This window comes from Eptatretus burgeri, chromosome 1 (assembly GCF_056783735.1).
Source record: "Eptatretus burgeri isolate ZD-2024b chromosome 1, Ebu_testis_v1, whole genome shotgun sequence".
Taxonomy (NCBI): domain Eukaryota; kingdom Metazoa; phylum Chordata; class Myxini; order Myxiniformes; family Myxinidae; genus Eptatretus; species Eptatretus burgeri.
This window is the reverse complement of record NC_140961.1, coordinates 24,120,456-24,143,420: the sequence shown is the minus strand read 5'-3', so window position 1 is coordinate 24,143,420 and position 22,965 is coordinate 24,120,456. Positions and strand designations below refer to the sequence as shown.

The 22,965-nt window shown below is 42.9% G+C and overlaps 1 protein-coding gene across 3 annotated transcripts in view; it reads right to left on the bottom strand.

Annotated features, from left to right (window-relative positions):
* The window catches only part of PINX1 (PIN2 (TERF1) interacting telomerase inhibitor 1), a 215,578-nt gene that overhangs the window by 18,274 nt on the left and 174,339 nt on the right, over positions 1-22,965 (bottom strand). The window contains exon 7 of one of the 3 annotated variants that reach the window (XM_085870415.1): positions 3,770-3,960. The exons of the other annotated variants lie outside the window; for them this stretch is intronic. Within the exon in view, the coding sequence (XP_085726541.1) occupies positions 3,770-3,960 (191 nt within the window). The remainder of the gene's footprint in view (positions 1-3,769; positions 3,961-22,965) is intronic. 3 annotated transcript variants of the gene reach the window in all.

Genomic DNA, 22,965 nt, shown 5'->3' with positions numbered 1-22,965 from the left:
TGATGAATCACCCTGCCCGTGAAACACCGGGGTGGACCAGCTTATAGCTGGGTCGGGATTCGAACAGGTTGGAGGTGAGTGTGCGTACCTCTAAGCCATCCTGCCAGCCCGCACCCTAGTTATACATATAAAATATTTAAATTCAAATTTTATAAATAATTCCACACAAATTATATCCTGCACCATTGAGTGCGACTGATCAAAAGGTTTCACTCATGCCGCCGAAAATTATTTACGAGCACAATCATCGATGTCCGTGCTGTACAGAGAGCATCTGAGCTTGTTCCTTTGAGATGAACAAATGTCGAGTGAGCTATGAGCAGCGTCACGATGACGCACGCTGCACAGGGTTATTTATCCTGGTCGAAACTCTCATGCCATGTATGATTTCTTCGATTTCTTCTGCTGCGGTTTACTCGACGCAAAACATGTACGACAATTATAATCGCAATCATTTACAAGTGTCAGGATTCCAAGCAATCATGACAACGAGCAAAATAAATAAATAAATAAAAAGCCCTCGTATATCCAGGTCTCTTACGGGAAGTACTGCCTGTATTGTGTTTCCCGAGTGACTGACCTTAATCACTGGGCACCAAAATGTGCTACATTGAGAGGACAAATGATATATGCCCAACGCACCACCCACCCCACCCACCTCCCCTGCCGGCCCAGGGCAAAGCAAGGAGACGCAATCCATATATCCCCGAAAGAGACGGAGACATGATCCGATTATAAAAAGAAACATCCACTTCAACCTTTTAACTTGGGAACCAGCTACCTCCTGCTGAATATCAGAATCCCAAAAACGGATGAGAAATACCATATACGACCAATTTAAACTAATGGTACAAAGTGATTCAATCACCAAGAAACTAGCAGAATGGTTGTTGGCTCATTGGTCACGCTCATTAATTGGTATACCGAAGAATGTCGCAGAGCATGTACGGAATTGTTCGAACTTGCGTCACGCGAACCACGGCGAGTGTAACTTATCATGCAAGATACGTGAGGGTTTAGACCTGAAAGGCAAGCACTAAGTGGAATGCAAAACAGGCTGTTCCATCAAAGCGAACGAATCACTGACGGATAAATAATCGGTAAAGCGGCACGTTTCAAAATGACGGTCAAATTGTTCTGCAATCGTTCACTAGAGGTCGTGCGCTCCCCCTTCCTCTTACCAGTATTAAACGCGAAACCATTATTGTGCGTGCGTCGGGTCGTGGCTGCGATTAGTACATTTACCAAGCAACCTTTATATCTAGTTTATCACCGAAGTGTTTCGTAACTTCACTGAGCACTCACAATCGCTCCGTCATGCTGTGAAATTACTCATCATTAACATGAGGGTACTGAAAAATGTTATATCCACACACAATACAGATTAACCTATTATTGCTGTCTGCTTAAGTATGCACGGTTGGCCATTGGTGATCCGATCACGACTGATAGTTATACGTAAATCACCTGACGGATCAACCTGTATCTCTGTTGAACATTGGAGTATACCATCCATTGGGACCATCCTCTGTGCAGAGCATTGGTGCTGCTTAAGCAGTCTCCTTGGCTATTGGGTACAATCCTGGACGGGTCGCCACTCCGACGCAGGATACCAGCAAGCTGGCACTCATTTTGCCCACCTCATAAGGATGATGGGCAGAGTCAACCCCACCTGGTATTAATTCAACAGCCCAGGGGGATTTGAACTCAGGATCCTTGGATCCCAAGCCCACCACCCTAACCATGAAGCCAACACCAGGCACATTGGAGTATACATTGAATTCAAAATGGCAATCTGATGGGCCAACGTAAGTCGAAGAATCGCTGCACTGCAGCCGGACAGCACAACGGGTTGCGGAATGATTGAATCTTATATATTATTGCCGAGTTTGTGGTTTCGTGTCGCGCTATCTTCGACTTTGTTCTGCGCTCGAGTAATGTGATATTCGGCTTACATTATCTCAAAGACCATATGAGGTGCATGGTACAAAAAAAGTAAATAAAATGGTTCTGAAACAGTGAAATCATGCTAAAAACAGTTACTGCATTTGGCTTTGTGTCCTTTGGTTGTTGTTGTGTCTGAAGTATAGGTGGAGGTGGCAGCGCACCTGCCGTCTTTAGCTTCCCACCTATACGTGGCAGCACTGCCGTCTTCAGCTGTGATCCGCCCACCACACCGCCACCGCGTGCCTTCTCACGATCACGTCGGTTCTCGGACATTACGGTGCAAATTATACCCACTACAAAACAAGGGTTCCACAATGACAATGCTATAACCCAAAACATTGTGTATCAAGGACTTTGAACATTGTATTCCACTTACTGCATTAAAGTAAAATTACGACTGATACTCTGCATCAGTTCCTTTCTTAAACACACCCACCCCAACATGTCGCGCAGAGCGCGGGTTATGCTAGTAAATAAATTAAATGGCAAAGATGGTGGGTTCAAACTGCAATGCGATTATGTCATCAAAAAAGTGACAAATATCACATTAGGGCCGACTCATGGAATATGAGATCATAGATACAGTACATCACATGATGCTAATTGATAATGGTCATAAATTTATTGAAGCACGACTTGTTTATGTTTGTTTACTTTGTCACTGAAACATCATCCAATCAAAATAATTAAGTTTCCTCATTGATGTGAAACTTCAGCAGATTGGAATAAAATTTCGTGATTCAGAGTTGGGGTCATAAAGGTCCCCAGTGGAAGGTTAATTTTAGATTTTAGATTAATTTTTCTTACGTTTGACTTTATCAATAAAACACCATGTTTAGTCATTGATGTGAAACTTTTAGGCAGATTTAGTGAAATTGAGTGGTTTTTGAGTTGGGGTCCAAAAACACTCCATTCGGTAAGATTCGGTGGTAAAATATGTTGGTAGGATGAGGGTTAAACGCGAAATTAATTGCCAAATAAACATATTTCCCCCCAATAATCTCACGTAAACATCGTACGCATGTATGTTGCACATTTCATCTACTCCTCTGAAAGGATTGGACCAAGGAAGCTGAAACTTTCAGGGATTAATGAAGGCACCCTGAAGTTGTGCCTGTGAAAGTTGCATTCGATTCCATCAAGTTTTGAGAATTTTTTTCACCCATCTTGGCATTTTTATCCTTTTGCAGGGGAATAAAGGGGTGGGGGTGAGGGCATACATTATACTGTATTATATACTGCACTTGTTTCTCAATGTAAACGAATCCACATCCACAACCGATCCACTTATTAGCGATTTGACTCGTAAATTAAAGTCGTACATGAAACAACACTATTTTATACAGTATTTAAAAGGATAGTGTCGTTACAAGGTCTATAAAGTAAAGGGTGAGTACACAGAGCATCAGTTACATGTATAAGTGTGCTTGGTTGTGCTCACGTTCCCTTGTGTGCATCCTCACCCCCCCCCCCCAACCCCCTGAAAAAAAATGGCAATTTGGGGTTATTACTGACTTGCACTAATCAAATGATATATGAGCATCGTCATGCTTCCAGGCTTGTTCTAGGATACACAATGCCATTCGACATTTCATTTCACCACACAAGATAAGTACGTTGTGTGTGTGTGTGTGTGTGTGTGTGTGTGTGTGTGTGTGTGTGTGTGTGTGTGTGTGTGTGTGTGTGTGTGTGTGTGTGTGTGTGTGTGTGTGTGTGTGTGTGTGTTCAAGCTTTACGTGATTCCGTAACTGTAATGCACAATTTGATCAATCATGGTTATTTTTAAAATGAAAAAATATTCTGTTGAGGGTAAGGTTCCAACCTTGTTGAGGGTTTACATTGCCAACCTGGCCTCCAAAGCCAGTCACTGACTGGGAATCCTCCGTCGTGCAAAGTCCTTCCTCGGCCCACCTGAGCTCCTGACCACATACAAAGCTTTCGTTCGCAGCCTGATGGAGTACTGCTCTCCCCTCTGGGCTGGTGCTCCTGCCTCCCACCTTTCTCGGCTTCATGCTGTGGAAACCAAGGCATTTCGGATCATTGGCATCTCCCGCGATGAGGCTGAGTCTTTGGGTCTCTCACCACAGGCAGGTCGGTGGTCTTTCTGTCTTCTACCGTTTCCTCTCCGGTCTCGTTCCCCCTGCTCTGTCTGTGATATGTCCCTACAATATTTCCGCAGGGCGCTCAACGTCCGCCAACAACCCCCTTTTGCTAAAACTACCAAAATCATGAATCACTGCTCACCTTCACTCTTTAATTCCTCTTTTCTCCCACCTTTGGAATAAACTCCCTCACTCTGTTCAATCCCATTCTTCCCTCCAGGCCTTCAAAACAGCTGTTCACTACCACCTCTTATCATCCCCCATCCAAATCTTCGATTTTTTCTACCACCATTAATCCACCTCCACCTCCACCCCAAACCCACCTCCTTCAAATTCCCTGCTTTCCTTCCTGAAAGTCCCTGTAATGTCTATCTTGTATACCCCGTGTTCCCTGCCCCATCCCTCTCCCTTCCACAGATCTCCTAATGTCTCTGTTCCCCACTGTTTTGTCCTTCCCACTCCCACCCCTTCTTGTCTCATGCCCCCTTTGCTGTGTGTTGTGTGTTAGCTCTCATACGAGCCTTGACAAGGCATACAAAAAAAAAAAGAGTATCTGGAGCTTATGCTGTTCCTTCCATAATAAGAGTTCAGTCTTCCAACTAAAAAGCTAAGAACCTGCGTCTGTTATAGGATGCTCCATCATGCATCGTGCTCTGCCAACATACAATTGTACGTAACGGCGTGAAGTCAAAGGTCTTCAATGATGGACATTAACGGCCAGAATTCCAGCATTTGGAAGACAAAGCAAACTTTTGCCCAAGTGTTTATAATTAATCTATATTTCTCGCATCATATATATATATATAAAAAAACATCACGCGTGTACGTTTTATGAATGTCCTTGCAATTCGTCAAAAGGCCAACATAGTCTACCATACAGAATTAATTTCAGCGATGATTGAATAATTATCCTTCCAAGCCAGAAGGAATGGAAGCCCAATTGCTCTTGCTGGGGTTATTGTAATGAATGCGCGAATCCACCGTATTTTTCTCAGAGACCTCGACACAAATAAACTTGAACGTTCTCAGGGTTGCTACAGGTCGTGAGAGCGAATGTATCCTCCAACAAAGTGGAATTTGGTTTCCCAACTGCAAATCCTATCTGTCTAGCTGGTAATGCAGAGGGCGATGTGGCTGCATGACGGGTGATGCTTGTTTATAAAACATGCGGTAATCACCATGATTTGTTTCATTGCCATACACTGTTAGAGGGTGTAATATATGTCAACAGGATGTTCATTGAGGTATGTTAACAGCAGTGAGAAGCAAACCGAAGCTGCAGTTTGTAGCGTTATCCCTTTGTCGGAGCGAGAGAGCGAGATGAGATAGAGAGAGATGGGATAGGGATGAGGGTTAATATAGGGTGGGAGACAGTCAGGGCAGGGTTAGGGGTCAAGCAACACGTGGGTGTGACAATGACTGATTTTGAGAAGAAGGGCAGGTCCAGGGGTTAAAAGTCAAGGTGACTGGGACTATGAGAAAAGTGAAAATAATACGAAGGAAAGAAGTGACAGAAGGACAGTTGATAAACTAGGGCAACTTAAAAAAAAAAGATACAAATAAAATATTAAAAAATAATAGAATTGTAAATAAAAATTGAAAAATAAATAATAATAATAATAATAATAATAATTAAAATTCAAAAGATTGATATAGGAGAAAGAAAGGTGTGGAAGAGGAAAGAAAAGAGGAAAATGAGGGCAGGAGAAAGGAGAAAAAGAGTGAAGGAGAGTGAGAAGGAAAAAAAAAAAAAGAAAAGAAAAAAAAAAGAGAAGAGGAAAGATTGGTAAGATGAAATAAATTAAAATAAAAGGGTTAAAACAGAGAGAGCGGGAAAGGATTGAAAAGTTGAAAGAGACGGGAGGTCAAAGTGAATGAAAAGCGTTCATTGATCCCGTGGGGAGCCAACATGCCGATCCTGAAGATAAGCCTTTGCTATTTGCACTTGAGACTCTCCGTGGTGCTGAAATGGAGAAAAATACCAAAGACTGTGATTTGACTGAACATATGTCTGGGAGGATTGAAGTATCAAGCAACCGACTTGGAGAGTTCCATGTTGTTGGTTTGTACAGAGCAAATGTTCACGGAAGTGACCACCGGGATGATCACGGAAGTATTTACACGGTTTCAAAGTCAATATTATTGCAGAGAGTGCACATGATTCTGGAGATAAAATTCACAAAGATGAAATTGAAATGGTGTGTGATTTTTAATATTGATTTTGGGTCCGAGCAGAAAAGTGGTCTTGATGATCGGGTAGGTGTTACGGTGATTCAGTGAACAACTAAACATTCCTGGTGGGAGATCAGTAGGTAATGGTCCTCTAACCAGGGAATTTCACAAATCTATCCTGCAAAGCTTCAAGGAGATGAGAGGCGGTTGTGGGAAAAACTCTAAGCAGTTTCCGGATTATTCTGTGAAAGGTTTAGGTGCGTCTCGAGTCTAGATACTAGAAACTAGATGATGTCCCAGAGGAACTTCAATCTTTTACAGAGGTGGACACACACACACACACACACACACACACACACACACACACACACACACACACACACACACACACACACACACACACACACACACACACACACACACACACACACACACACACACACACACGGACCCTGCTATTTACGGATTTGCGATTCACAGGTCATAAAGTGTGATCTGCTTCAACATTCGCAGGTTTTGTTTGAAACTTTTGTTTAAAAAGTTATATTTTAAAAAATTTTTTACACTTCAGGACTGGTCTCCTATGTCCAGCTGGGAAATTGGAGGAAATCAGCCAACATCACAGCATTGCATAAAAGGTGAAAAAAACCGATCCCCTTAACTCCAGCCCAATACGCTTACTTCGAATCAACAACTAGATCACGGAAACCATCATCACAGTTGACATAAAATCATTCATTTTCTCCAACAGCCTCATCTCAGATTATCAACTCAGATTCAGACCTGGTCACTCTACCTTGGAGATGCCTCTTCGACTCTCCCAACAATGGATGGAGGCCCTCAATATCAGACATGAGATTAGGGCAATCTCTCTGGACATATCTCGAGCTTATGATAGTCTGGCATCCTACCCTCCTCTCCAAACTGTCTGCCTATGGAATCCAAGGACAACTCCACTCTTGGATTACTGACCTCCACTGTCGTAGTCAACGTGGCTCTCAAAGGAACCCTTTCATCTCCTTTTCCTCTCAAGGCTAGAGTACCCGAAGGCAGTGTTCTCGGCCCAATATTATTGCTAATCTCATCAATGAGAACACTGACTTTCTGGAAAATCCCCTTTATCTCTTTGCTGATGAATCCACCCTCTGCCGTACCATCTGTCATCCCTCAGATCGGCAAGCAGCAGCCTCTTCACTCTCTGCAGATCTGGATAAAATCACAAGCTGGTCCAACACGTGGAACATGTCTTTCGATCCTGACAAATCTCACACTCTCATGATGTCTCGCCGGAAGGACCATCTGAAAAACCCAACCATCTACTTTCTAAACAATCCTGTTGAAGAACTCCTTTCATTCAAACTTATGGGCCTTACTATCTGCCGTGATCTTTTCTGGGAAAGCCACATCTTCAAGCTGGCCTCCAAAAGCCAGCCGCCGATTGGGCATCCTCCATCGTGCAAAGTCCTTCCTTGGCACACCTGAGCTCCTGACCATGTACAAAGCTTTCATCCGTAGCCTGATGGAGAACTGCTGTCTCCTCTGGGCTGGTGCTCCCGCCTATCACCTTTCTCGGCTTTACGCTGTGGAAACCAAGGCATTTAAGATCATTGGTATCTACCGCGGTGAGGCTGAGTCTTTGGGTCTCTCACTCTCTCACCAACTACAACCAAAATGAAGAATCGCTGCTCACCTTCATTCTTTCATTACTCTTTTTCCCCACCTTTGGAACAAACTCTCACACACTCCTCAATCCCATTCTTCCCTCCAGGTCTTCAAAATAGCTGTTCACCACAATCTCTTCTCTTCTCTTCCCCCATCCAAAACCATGATCTTTTCTAACCCTGTTAATCCATCCCAAACCCACCACCTTCAAATTCCCTGTTTTTTTTTTCTTCCTGAAAGTCCCTGTGGTATCCATCTTGTTTGCCCCGTGTACCCCATCCCATCCCTCTCCCTTCCACAGATCTCATGTGTCTATGAACCACTGTTTTGTGCTTCCCCTCTCCCATCCCTCTTGTCTCCTGCTCCGCTTTTTATACGTTATGTGTGTTAGCTCTTATACGAGTCTTGACATTTTAGAAAAAAGAAGAAAAAACAAGTATGGGAAAAGAATGTTCAGTAGGTGTACACCACGAGTTGCCACACACTGGCAGGCTCTAAGAATAACACTTTCCATTACAGTTGTCAAAGCTTCATGCATTATGGAATTAATTTCTGTTCTTATGTTATACTTGAAATCCTCTAATGTCCATAGCAATGTCCATTTACACTCTCCTATAAATAACCCCACAAAAAGAAGTCTGCTGCTGACAAATCTGTTGATCACGGAGGCCAGAGTATATCTCCATTACGGTATTTTACCCTGTTTAGGTGGCTCATTGAAATTGTTGCTCCTGCTGCATGACAGGTCAGGTATGGCAGCATGCACTGGAGCAGAGCGTCACTGTATCCCACTCCAGGGGCCTCGTCTGGTAATCCCCCAGGCTGATGCCTGGCCCATCCCCATCTCCTTGAGATGCTGATGAATCTGCTGCAACCAGGCATGTGCTCGGCCCATTATCCTCCTCCACTCACGAGGCTCCCTCGCTGAGAGAATCTGGTGAGCAGGATCAGTGTCAGGAAAACGAGTCACAGGTTCATACAGCCACAGCTGATGCTCACAGATTATGCAGGAAACAAATCTCATTTGAGTCTCTCTCAGCAACCGCTTGTTGGACACAAAGTCCAACCAGTGAAAGCCAAGGATTCTCCCAAGAGACCTGGAACTGAAGGAATTAAGTCTCCGTCTCAGATCCCTGGTCAGTCAAAGTCTCATATCCGTAGAGCAAGACTGGAAGCACCAAGGACCTGAAGACTCGGACTTTCATCCTCCTGCACAGGTATCGACAGTGCCACACCTCATTATCCAGTGAATGCATGACTCCCCAGGCCTGACCCAAACATCTATTGACCTCTGGCTTGCAGCCAGGAGAGACATGAATTTCACTGCCAAGGTAAGTGAATCTCTACGTAACCTCAACATCCTCACCACAAACAGGCACAGACAGGATAGCAGCATCCAAGATGTCATTGAAAGCCTGGATCTCAGTTTTGACCCAGGAAACCCGTAATCCCAGCGGCTCCGACTCCTCATTCAGCACCTCAAGGGCCCCCAAAAAGATATCCAGAGTCTCCAGAAAGATGACTGCATCATCTTTGAAATCAAGGTCAGAGATCTTGACATTCGCAAACGATGCAACGCAGCTTGATCTCTCCGACATCCTCCCCGGAATCCAGTTCATACAAGTGCTGAAAAGTGTGGGGGCCAACACACACCCCTGACGAACTCCAGTACCAACTGGAAATACTGTAAGTAAAAGGGCTGTCACACTTTGACGATTTAGCCAGCGTATGCCGACGTATGAAAAATTTGGCGAATACGCTGGCACACGTCGAATACGTTATGGGTAAGTTTTGTATACGTTAAGAGCACGCTGAAGCACGCTGGCATACGTCGTAGTATGCCGAGCTCGTCGACAAATTTTGTGCATGCTCAAAATTTTCGACGTATGCCAGCGTATGACACACGTTCTGCATACGCTGGCCATAAGTTGTAGGCACGTTATGCGATCGTTGACACACGTCGACACACGTTACTTGTAAGTTACTCATAAGTCGAAATACGTCGAGGTAATGTCTAGCGTACCCGAAACTTATTTCTAACCTACGAGTAAAGTGCTTTGAACGTATCTCCAATGCATATTGACGTATGTAGATGTATTTGACGTCTTCCGGATGACCACAGAACTTACTGAACGTGTTTCTAACTTACAGCTACCGAATAATGGCATATTGGCAGCGTTTAGGGGAATTGGTATATAAAAATGGGCTTCACAGGAGGAACACGTCAGTGTTCCAGACTCCATGGTTTTTTTTTCTTCTTTGGCATGACGGTGATGTTGACACTTCAATGTCTAGTGCGGTTATGATTTGAATCGTTGAGCGACAGCCTTTTAATAGGCTACGCCACGTGATCGTCGGCGATACTCTGCCACGCGCTATGCATAAGTTAGACTATCGTTGGGCAAAAGTTGTGAACGCCGACAACACGCTAAGCATTCGTTGGTATAAGTTATCGAAACGTTCTGTGTACGTTACTAATACGTTATGCATACGTCCAACTCATTAATATACGCCCAAAACTGAAAAAAACATCAATACTTCAGCGTACGCCAGCGTTTTAGATCAATTTTGATACGTTGCCATACGCTGGCTAAATCGTCAAGCTGTGACAGGGGCTTCAGAGATAGTATCACCACATCTCACAGCACACTCAATACCAGAGTATTGTTCAGACATCAGACTGATCAGTTTTGGTGGCACCCCATGAAGACCAAGAATCCTCCAGATGGTATCCCGATTCATTGAATCAAACACTTTGCAGAGATCAACATAGGATGCAAGTAGCCCCTGCTGAAACTCTCGTCTGTGTTCGGTGAGGACCCGAAGGGCAAGGATACGGTCAATCATTGACCTCTTTGGTGTAAAGCCCGACTGCTGTAGGTGCTGGTGCTCAAACAGATGGCGGCGAACCCGATCAAGATTTTCTCAGGTTAGGTTAGATTAGATCTACGACTTGCTGCAAGTCCCATGTAAATCTGTACTAACTTGTTCCATGGTCGGGTTGTCGGCGACTAAACTGTCTCCCCCACAAAAGTTCTTGGTGAGGAGGGTGAATGATTTGGACACCCAATAGGATGAAGAACAAAACCTGACAAAGGGCGGAGGAGCTTCTTGTGAGCCAATGGCCATCTATATCGAGTGCCCAACTGTGTCTGTGGACATTCTCGTGCAGTTGGGTTACTTTTTATAAGGAGGTTGGTGGCAGGATTTGCACTCCGGCCACCGTAAAACCCTTCATTCTGCAAAACATTCCAAAGGAATTTTTAAAAAAAATCAAAAAAGATCTGAAAACCCACTCCGTGGGAGTACCTCCTGTGCAGGTGCCCTTCGCAGGGCAGCTCACCAGATGACGGGATTGGGACAAAGCCTTCGGGACCCTCAATCTTTTATTATAGGAGGGAAACCATAGGGCAACATTCCCGGGTCAGATTGCGGTAGTATGTGTCGGGGTGGTGCTGAGGTGTCGTCCACCAGACGGCGGTCTCCTTGGGTTAACCTGAGGCGTTCCCTTCGGGTGGGTGCCTGGATTGTCCTATCCTTAATAGAGGATCATCACCTGCCTTTGTTATCATCTGAGCTCAAGCATTTGGACATCGGCATTGCAGCACTCTCTGAGGTTCGGAGACCGGATAGTGGTGAGATCATGGCGGGTGGTAATGCCTACTATTGGTATGGTCGCTCTGATGGTTACCATGCCCAAGGACTTGCTGTAGCTGTGTCCAATAAGCTGACTCCAATGACAATTGAGGTAACACCGGTCAACGAGCGTATGAGACTAAGGATTCGTCACTCCTTGGGTGTCATTTCCCTGGTCTCTGTATATGCTCCGACTGAGGCGAGTGATCTCACCGTGAAGGACGCATTCTATGTCACGCTCGAGTCTGTGGTTGATCAGTGCCCCAGGTGAAATATTCTTCTTGTCTTGGGGGATTTCATTGCATGACTGGAACTGATAGGGATGGTTATGAGACAAGTGTTGATCCCCATGGGTCTGGAACTGTGGATCAGAATCGCACTAAGTTCCTTGACTTTGCAAGAAGTCATGGACTTAGGGTGGTTGGTTCATGGTTTCAGTGCCCACAGGCTCATTGCTGGACTTGGAATTCCAACTCTGGCAGTGTGGCACAGGAGATTGACCATGTGCCTGTTGATGGTTGCTGGAGGATGGTTCAGAACTGCAGGGTCCACCGGAGTGCTCAATTCTTCAATACTAACCAAAGGCTTATTGTAGCAACTCTGAAGTTTCAGCTTAAATCCAGGAGAATGGTACCATCCCAGCTTTGGCTAGATGTTGGCAAGATCAAGGATGAGAGGCTAGCTGAGGAGTTTGCAAACAGGCTGAGTGGAGATTTGGGGGGGGGGGTCTGGGTGCTTTGGGGCATCTTGAAGAGTTGTGGAGTGCCTTCAAAACCACCATCCTTGATGTTGCCAGAAGATGTCTTGGAACTTACACGAGGGCGAAGAAGAATTTTGTCTCTCAAGGGACACTGGATACCATTGCGCAGAGTCGCAGGGCCAGGCTGAATGGCAGAGCTGAGCTGTTCAGGGAGCTGAGGCGTAAAATTGTATGTGCACCAAGGGTGGACAAGGGGCCTATGTGCGAGGAATCTGTGAGGGGGTGCAATATTACCTGCGGTCAAGTGATTCTCATCCTGCTTACAAGGGAATTGCGTTCCTCCAAACCCATCCTTCGGTGTACTGCAGTTCGAGTGAAGGGTGGTGGGCTCTTGACAGAGAAGTCCGAAGTGAAGGCCCGCTGGGCTGGTTACTTTGAGCAGCTGTACCAAGCTGATCCACCAGCTATTGAGTTGGATGTCAGGGGTGTTACTATCCCTTTTGCTGACCCTCCAATCAAATGTGGTCCACCTTCATTTGTGGAAACACAGGCTGCGGTGACCCGGTTGAAATGGGGTAAATGTCCTGGGATCTGTGGCATCCATGCTGAACTTCTCCAGGCTGGTGGAAATGCTGTACTCATGTTGTTGCATGCAGTTCTGTGCTCTGCCTAACCCTAACCCTAACAGGCGTCATCCCAATTGACTGGAAGAGGGGCCTTGTTGTCCCTCTCTGGAAAGGGAAGGGTGATCGCCAGGAATGCAACAACGACCGAGGGGTGACGCTGCTCTCAGTGCCGGGCAAGGTCTTTGCTCAGATAATTCTTGATAGGTTAGGCAGGTCAGGTATGGTAGAGCACAGGTACGGTTCTCGAGAGGACCTGGGCTCCATTCCTAGTCTGGGCCTGTAATTTTTCCACATATATTTATGATATATATTTCGAGGTGAGCAAAGCAAAAGATCATGGCTTTGGATGGGGGAAGAAAGAGATGGTGTTAGTGCCATAAGCCATTTTGTTTCCCCTCAGGAAAGGTGAGTTTATGCCGTCAAAAACTTATACGAGACGTATCTGAATTTGGGTTGATTGCATGATCATTGCGGTTGTTTTCACAACTATAACGGAAGAGGTGAGACGTTCGTAATTTTTATTTGCAGTGAAAAAATATATGGGTGAGTAATTTTATTCAGTCATTTCAAATTCCATTATCACTTTGATAATACATATATTTCTAATGTAATCATGGTTTTCTTTGAGAAACAAAAGTGAATGCACAAGCCTGTGAGTTTTATTCTTCACAACTGTGCTGTGATGGTGGTGATAGGAGGGAGGAGTGGGGAGGGGGGTGGCGGTGCTCTTGGCCTCGTCATTTTTGACTGGCTTTACAGTTTACACCAGTCTTTCCATTGTGGAGCAAATGTGGATGTCACCCAACGTCCAAAATTGACATGTGGCAGAAATAGCGCCACCTTTGGTGGTAGCCGGTATTATAAGACATTATCTTATGATATGGAGAATGATATGTTGTGATCAATTAAATTTCTTCAAAAATGACAAAAAGTATGAAGTGCGTTTCCAAGAATGTGCCGCCCAATATTGCCCACCGCAGGTGGGCCGAGAAGGGCACTCCGTCCAGAGGGTGGGAGTGCCAGTGCCCGCTAGTTTTTATAAAGAAGAGGGCCAGTGTCAAAGAAGACCTAAATTTAATTTTTTACCCCGTGGAATCTTGGGATGTTCTTGGGATGTTCTTCATCCGTGGGACCCCACAGGGTCGAAGCGCCGCTCGTGTTCTCTCTTTTCTTGTGGACAGTTCACTTGAACATCTATTTCTTCATTATTCGTGAACAGAATTTGATGAAAATTGACAGGCATATACTAGACACATATGCACAGGCAGTAACTGAGCCCAAAGTGCGATTGCGGCCCTTCGGGCCGAGGAACGGCCCAGTTTGGCCCATTTTCTTAAAATTGTTATTTCTCGGTTATTAGTGAACGGAACCGAACCAAACTTGACAGGTATATTCCAGAGACCATTCCCCAGGTATTAACTGAGCCCAAAGTGTGATTCCGGCCCTTTGGCCCAAGAAATTGGCCCTTTCGGCCCATTTTTAAAAAAATTGTTATTAAAAAACTTTTTTTTAATGCGCTGGGTGATGCCCAACACAAAATTAAGTCGCAAATGATGATATGAAACAAGCCTCACTCTTGTGAGGTGTTCTGGTTTCTTTTTATGATGCGATGATAATCTTACCAAATCTCAAAACTATCTGTCGTCCGTGCTATCGCTCACCTGAGAGTTGTACGAATGAACTCCCACAGGGTATGTTCGCAATTCAAACTTGTTCATGTAAAGTCCAAGTCAATCAAAAAACATGTTCAGTCTAGAGTTTCAAAGAGAGCATTTAAGCCTTAATTTTTCGACTCCTTGCATGTTGAGTAAAGTTTATAAAAAAAATAAAAGACCATCCTCATTAAAATCCACTTTTTATGCAAGTATCATGGCTACAAAGGACAGCTGATTGTTCAACGTGCATTCGGGAAACGCATTACATCGACCTGCTGGAACTTCAGATCGAGGAGATGAAAACGACAGAAGACAAATTCCATCGACTTGAAATAAATTAAAGTTCAAGGCAAATTGCTGTTAAAATAAAAGCAGATTGGTGGCAATCACAGCACAATAATTAAAAACATCTTTAGCTGTAAGTGATATTAAGTTCAAAAAGCCAATGCGCATAAAGCAATCGTGTAATGGTTTCATCAGCGACACCATTCCACAATGCACAAGATGAATAGTGACACGGGAGGAGACGGGGAGAAAGGAGATTGAAATTTATATATATATTTTTTTACAAGTCAGACGAAAATATCAAATCAATATTTCAAGGCTGAAATATGACAGCAAAATTTTGTCAGAGATTATGATCAATAAAAATAGTGGAAACATTACCTGTGCCCAAACACACAATTATGCTGTCAGCCAAACAGTAATACTGCAAGTGGAGACAAGGTAGGAAAGGAGTGTGCAGGAAATGAAAGTTTATAATCTGCACATACAAGTTGGTTCAGTTCAGGAAGATCGCTCACTGGACTAAACGTCCAGCTGTCTCTCTTAGTCCTTGCACTACTACATCTTAAAGGACATTATACAGACCTCAACCCCTGGGCATGTAGCACGTTTCATGGAACGGTTTTATTGGTATGCAAGAGCATTTAGTTATATATATATATATATATATATATATATATATATATATATATATATATATATATATATATATATATATATATATATATCACGAAAACTCATTTTATATATCCTACAATAATTTGCAATTGGTCACTAGCTTTGAGACAAATACAAATTTTTATTACAGACCCCAGGCATCACAAAGCTACGTATATCGGACAAACAGTTTCAAGTGGAGCACCTCGCCACCATTAGAGTATGCATTTAAATTGCATCAGATGTGGCAACCAATGTGTATCGTTGCTCCCAGCTTGTCAGCTTGATGACAGAAGACATTTTCATTTTTGCTGCCTTTATCCTTACCCTGTTTCGAATCCCGTAGGAGCACGGGCAACTTGCTTGTGATCATCAAATTGTTGACAGACGGGAAGCAAAAGTTATTTTGGTCTCCTACGTGATAAAATCCACAACTATTAGGGTCCTACAAGAATGGCTTGTTTAAAATTAGTATGCCTGTAGTAGTACCGTCAAAAGAGGCAACACTACAGAGTACTTGTGATCTGGCTTTGCAAGCCAGTATTAAATATGTTCGTGGTACCAAGTGATGAAACCAAGGAGCTTGATACCAGTCAGAAGTGCTTCTGTCAGTCGTACATTTTTCCAAGCAGTCTTCCGAGAGAACACAAATTTGGAGAGTGAGACTTACCAGAGTCGAATGGTATGTTCCAACTGGTTTACAGTTTTTATTTTCTTCATCTGCTTTGGTTCATTAGATGTCGATGTAGGACCTTCTACTTTACAGGAATTAAAAAGGGTTTTCCGTAAAGTACATAATCTAACAGCAACAAGAACAGGAACCAGACAGTACTTTGAAGAATGCTATCCTCAAGGAGTATCGTGGGAGAAGGAATGACAAAGTGCTGCTGATAAAGTATCCATGCTAGAGATGAACATGATAGAGCAATCAGGTGTCAGACAATGCAAAACCCATCGGCATATACCCAGAGAAAATGACCATAACCTCATGGTATATCCCCAATGCATATATTTCAGATTCTGACAAAAGTGCATGGTTAACATTAATTGGTCAGTGTAAAAACTAGAATCAGTACATGATGAAGGATTTCAACAAGAGAACCACTCATTCGTTCCTCTTTTTCCCCACCTGTGGAACCAACTTCCACATTCTTTTCAATCTCATCCTTCTCTCGAGATCTTTAAGAAAGCTGTGCACCACAATTTCAGATCGTCCCCAACCCAACACCATGATCTTTTCTACCCTCGTTAACCCCCACCAGCCTCCCACAAGCCCTCCTTCTTCCTGAGAGTTTCTTTGTGTATACACCTTGCTCACCCCATGAGTCCTTCCCTGCCCCCCATTGTTTGCCCACATCTTTTTTTTCTTCCTAGTTTGGAGGTGATGCACAATTTATGCACATGATGTCAGCATCATTTCATAGTCAGTGTGCTTCTTTGGGTAAATTTAATAATCCTGACTGCAAACCTCCTGACTGGTGATCAGCAGGGCAGAGACGATGTGTTTGTGTGGCAGGCAACACTTATTACTGGCAGGTCGTGCAACAAGCGCTGTGATGGGACTATTTGTGCCCTTCTGCCTCATCAAATTAGGGGACTTGATCTGTGTTTATTCACGAGCTTAGTATGGTCACGAATAAATGATCAGCAGGATGTTGTCCTGAAGAGCGCCAAAGGGTGAAATATAGATCGACATCTCTGCTTTTATTTGTTCGTGACCATAGGTTTTGCTCTCAGTCTGCAAAGGCTGAGTACCATACATATGCCTCTTATGCAAAGTATGCAAAGTACCATACAGATGCCTCTTAGTTTGGAGTTGATGTGTCGGCATAATTTACACACACATGATGTCAGTGTCATGCAGTCGGATCAGTGTGCTTCTTTGGTTGAATAACATGCGCGCACGCGCACGCACGCGCACGCACGCACGCACGCACGCACGCACGCACGCGCACACACACACACACACACACACACACACACACACACACACACACACACGTGCAAAAAAAGCCCCATATATGGAATTATTTACAAGATTTTAATGGTTTCAATGCACAACACATGCCAGCACCCCTCTGTACTTTTTCTTTTTCCCATGCAGCACCTCGTTGTGGGGGGGGGGGGGATGGAATTTTTTTTGTTCCCATGACCTGACCCTGGGTATTTGTAAAATTTGGTGAAGATTAGCCCTCTGCGTTAATTTTTTTCTATGATTTTCAGCCGTGTACACAATACACGGAGAATTTCCTTGTGGAGGGGCTGGGGTAATTTTCGGGGGGATTTTTTTTTGGTGCCCTTGACTTGAGCTTGGGTACCCCCGGCACTTATGCAAGATGTGTGTATATATTGAACTTGAGATGATGTTACAGTAAGTTGTGTGTGAAGGTCAAGCAGACCAAGCACGATAAACTCCGTGATTTTTTTGATTTTCTTTTACTGGAAGACATTAAAACAAATCTTTTGATTCAACAACAAAGATTTTGTACTCGTCCTCACAGTAAACAATTACTTTCACAATTATTTATGGGAAATATGTGCCTAGCCTGCACTGAAACCGAAGTGAAAAAGGTTTTGGGAACACAATTCAGACTTTTGTGAAGAGCAAAAGAAGCTAATTTCTGGAATATTTGTCAATGCATCTGCTGTAAACATTTTGTGACCAGTCTTTGCATATCCTGGACTGGACTGGCAGGAGAAGCAAAAAATAAAACCAACACAATACGGCATTTATTTAATCACTACAGCTGTTATAGCAACATCTGAAGTTGCTCAGTGGTCTGCTGCAGGGCAAGTTGTGACAAGATTCATTTAACCTGCACAAACAGTTCCCATTTCAGACTGCTCCGAGGTAATTACCAGAAAGCGTGGAAGAGGAAATAGTTGTGTCAAAATCCTAGAGAAAGTACAACATAAAAACCAAGCGATGTCCGACGTCAAAAAAATGCCTGCACCCCACAAATACCCAACGCTTTAAACTCGGAAGAATTTCCTACGGAGGCAACTCGATACATGCATCTACCAACTACTGTGAAGAACATTCTTTTGTGCACAGTCTGCATTGTTTGGGTATCGAGCATCCACATCAGGTTTATCACAACCATAAATGACAAAGATTAAGCACAACAGGTGAAAACTTTGTGGGAATCTTGATACGTAGTGGAATGCTGGCTTATTGATTAGGACACTACATTTGCATTCAACAGGTTGTTGGTTCAAATGCAGCTGAAGGCAGCAGCGAAGTTAGTGATTTGGATTGTCAGCTTCAACAAGTCAACTTTCTTTCAGGACAACTGACATGTCACGATTGGATTGTTGATTTTAAAAAACACAACAAACACAAAAAACTCAATGGCTAGCACAGGCATGATGGGCCAAACGACCTCCTCCTGTGTCAAAGTTTCTTGTGCGCAACTTTGGATATACACACGACAGAAGCAAACCGGAAATGGCATATGAAAGCAAAATTACCACGAAAAGCATGGTTCAGCAAGTGGTTCATGTCCATCCGTCCATCTTATCAGTTTATGTTTGAAGAACAACTTATTGAAATTGAATGTTATATTTTGAACACGAATCGGAACATGAATAGGAAGACGAGCGTTTTACTGTACTTTGGCTTTGAATTCGTCCCGATCACGCGTGCAACAGAGAGGAGTGACACCAGTTGTTTTTTTCTTTAATCCGTCCGTCTGTCTGGAGATCAAGCAAAATTGAAAACCATTCCAAACGGGAAACTTACTGTTTTTAAGGACGTCATAATGCACACATACAACAGATAGGAATAACTAATGTAACGTGTTTGATAGGATGGTGTTATAGTCGCTGGAGAAAATGGCGGTAAATCCCGGAAATTTTATACGAGTATAAAAGCTTGTCAAAAATGATGGGTTGGAATTATTTCATTTGAAATATTCAAGGAGACTGGAAGGTGATGTTTCGTGGCAAGAAAAAGCGTTATTTAAAACACTACATGAACAAATGTGACCCTACTTTCTTTATCTACTGGGACGTTTCATTTTGACGGTACAACCTCGTGAGCATGGCAAAGTCTGAAGCCTCGGCCTAGTATCAGGTGTGCTTATATCTTCTTTATTAATTAGAATTTCACCTACCTTTGTATTATATTGCACACCGCTCCTTCCCAATTCCATATCCAGGCGATGCATGACGCCATCGCTGGGCGCCGAAGGAAGGGAGTACTCAGTTTTCACTCAGTTGGATTCGCTATATATGCTAGATATCCCTTATTGTCAGGTTTTCCGTCTGTGTGTGTGTGTGTGTGTGTGTGTGTGTGTGTGTGTGTGTGTGTGTGTGTGTGTGTGTGTGTGTGTGTGTGTGTGTGTGTGTGTGTGTGTGTGCGTCTGCAACGCGAGGCTCCACAGCACAAACCAGCGAACCGATTTCGATGAAACTTTGCCAACATTTGCAATATGGTCTGGGAATGTGCGCGTTTGAATTTCATTGCCTACCAACCACCCGTTGCTGTGCAGCGGCCGAAAAACCGCGAACAGTATTTTCAATACTTGTCCTTCAGTTTTGAATGTAGAGAAATGAGACTTCGGAATTAAACACTTCGAGATATTTAGAAAATTTTACTCGAGCCGATTTATGATTGAGGTTATATTTATAAAATGGTAGTCCTTCAAAAATCGGGTGTCTATTTACCGTCATTTTTTATGAGGGGCTTAGGAAACCGATTATTTTTCAAATGGTAGTCCTTCAAAAATAGGGTGTCTATTTACCGTCATTTTTTATGAGGAGTGCCAGTTGGCAAAATACGTAATAGGAAAAATCTTGCCAGGTAGAGGAACAATTATATGTGAACCAATACGTCTTGGCAATGAATCTTCGTCGGTGGATCGGTCAGAATGAAAAGCATCGTATCCAGCGCTTCGATCCTAGCGAATCCCTAGCGAATCCCTCGTCGCCTACCGGCTTGTTTTCTTGTTTGTTTGTTTGTCCAGGCGATATCTCAGCCATCCTTTGAGTTAGGAAGCTGAAATTTGGAGACAAAAGTGAAGTGCTTTGGCAAAAACAGTATTTTCAATTTTTTATTAATCAATTAATTGATTAATTACTTAATTATTGTCGATTTATTAATTACTTATTTATTTTATTTCTCATCAGCACAATATCTCAGTACAGGCACCTTTTGAGCGAAAAAACTGATATTTGGACACAACAGGACAGTGATCACGTGATTTCGTGATAAAGGGTATTTTTGATTGATTGATTCATCAATTAATTATTCATTTTTTGATTAATTACTTAATTTTCAAGAAGTTACAGATTCGGATGAAACGGTGGTGGTTTAGGTATGCTATCCGGCAATTGATCGAGAAATTATTTTATGAATATAATTTACATATTTTAATTATGCAATAAATCAATTAATCAATGATTGTACGCCGCTCCCTCCCAATTCCGACTCCATGTGCTGCAAGGTGGCATCACACTGGAGGATTTGTTATTTATTTATTTGGCATGGGGGTCGTGTACTTTGAATGTACCGCTACTAGTATATTGTCATTTTTTGAAACGTTTCTGTACACCACCCTCGAGGCCCAGTTTGCAAGTCACCGTCTACAATTCTGATAGAAGAGACGTAATTACCCTTTTATGGAAAATGTTTTTCGAGTTTTTATAATCTTGAAAAATAGACCATAGTGAACCCACAGTCGTGTGAAAAGATCGGCCTTTAAAATCGTACTTATGAAGGTGGACAAACAAATACACATTGTGTGTCATATATGATATTATATACACACACACACACACACACGTATGCACACACACACACACACGTATGCACACACACACACACACACACACACACACACACACACACACACACACACACACACACACACACACACACACCTTTTAAACTCTTTAAATCTTTATTCAAATTGAATTAGTATACTACTTGAAGATGGTATAAAACAAATCGACTTCAGAATACTCCCAAGAACCATGCAATATATTCATATATAACATTAGAGGGTATGGCATGTTTTTCGGGATGAAGAAGTGGCCGCCAATATGAGTATGTACGATCATCTCCATTAACTAATCTTTTAATATCGTCGCCATCATCAACATCGCCATCACATTGTTGGATCAAGTTTATCATCATTATTATTAAAGGTAAGTTTCATGATCTTAATAACTCGAGAAAACAGAACTTTATTTTATGTTGTTCATACACGAAAATAATCCTCGTATTGGCTTGATGGTTGAGGCGGCTGGCTTAAGATATTAGGATCTTGAGTTCAGCTTCCGTCGTCCAGTGAAATAACACCAGGTGGGTTGCCTCAACTTGTCATCCTTCTGAGGTCAGCAAATGAGTACCAGCTTACTGGAAACAGGGGGCACTGCATCAGCAACAAAGCTGCGTTCCCAGCAATGATGCCACCAGCAGTCACAGGCTGCATATGAAATAATAACTCAAATTTTTTTTTTAAAGATTCTTAATAACTCCTGTATTTGTTAAAATAAGTAGCACAGAAACAAAACACAAACATGTTAATTAAAGGTACAGTTTGGACAATTTTTTAAATTGAAGTCCTTCACCCTATTTTCCCCATTACCCCTTAAGTTTGTGGATTTGCAGGTCACGAGGATTTTCAAGTATGTAACCCCCACAAATGGCAAGACCCTCCTGCATGTTCATGAACAATGCGCGGGGTGTCGTGCTCTATGAACCATCGAGTTCATTCAAGTTTTCAGACAATATAGTTCAAATTTCTGGGTTTCACAATAATCAGCATCTTTTGTTAAGGATTGTTCAATCCGATTTTCCAACTTATTGAAAGCATTCGATCTCCTGTTGCAACTGAGCGATGTCATTTGTGATGCTAACCCTAAGTTCATCCAAATAATGTGGTGTTGATGAGGAAACAGTTTTAACATCGACCTATCAAAACTATTCCAATGGGGACAGGTCAAGCAATTGGTTCATATCCACTGATGCACTTGTGTCGGAAGCTGTCATTACCCCACACGCACAAAGCGAAAAACGGGGTTTTACCCCACACGCACAAAAAAAAAAAAAAAAAAATTGGTTCACTTTGTCTTTCTGTCTGTCCGTCTACAAACATCAGTTTATGATCGAGAAACAACTCTTTTTCACTTGAATTCACAAATGAGAACATGAACATGCAGTTATCAGGACCTGGGATTGGCAAATTGTATGGAATCTCATCCCAAGTGTGCATGCGCAGAGAGGAGTAAGGTAATTGTTTTAAGTCCGTTTGTCTGATTGGCAGTCAAAATTGAAAATCATTCCAAACAGGAAACTTACTGTTTTTCAGAATGTGTCGTAAAGGTCACAAACAACAGGCACGAATAATTTAACGTATTAAATAAGGTGGTGTAAAAGACACTTCATCAATGGGGGTAAACTTCCTGAATTTGTTTTCTACCGCCTTTAAAATCTTTTTATTTTGAATGAATCATATTCTTGAACACTGTGGAACAGAAATCACCTTCTCGGCACTTTCAAAAACCTTCCGTTTAAC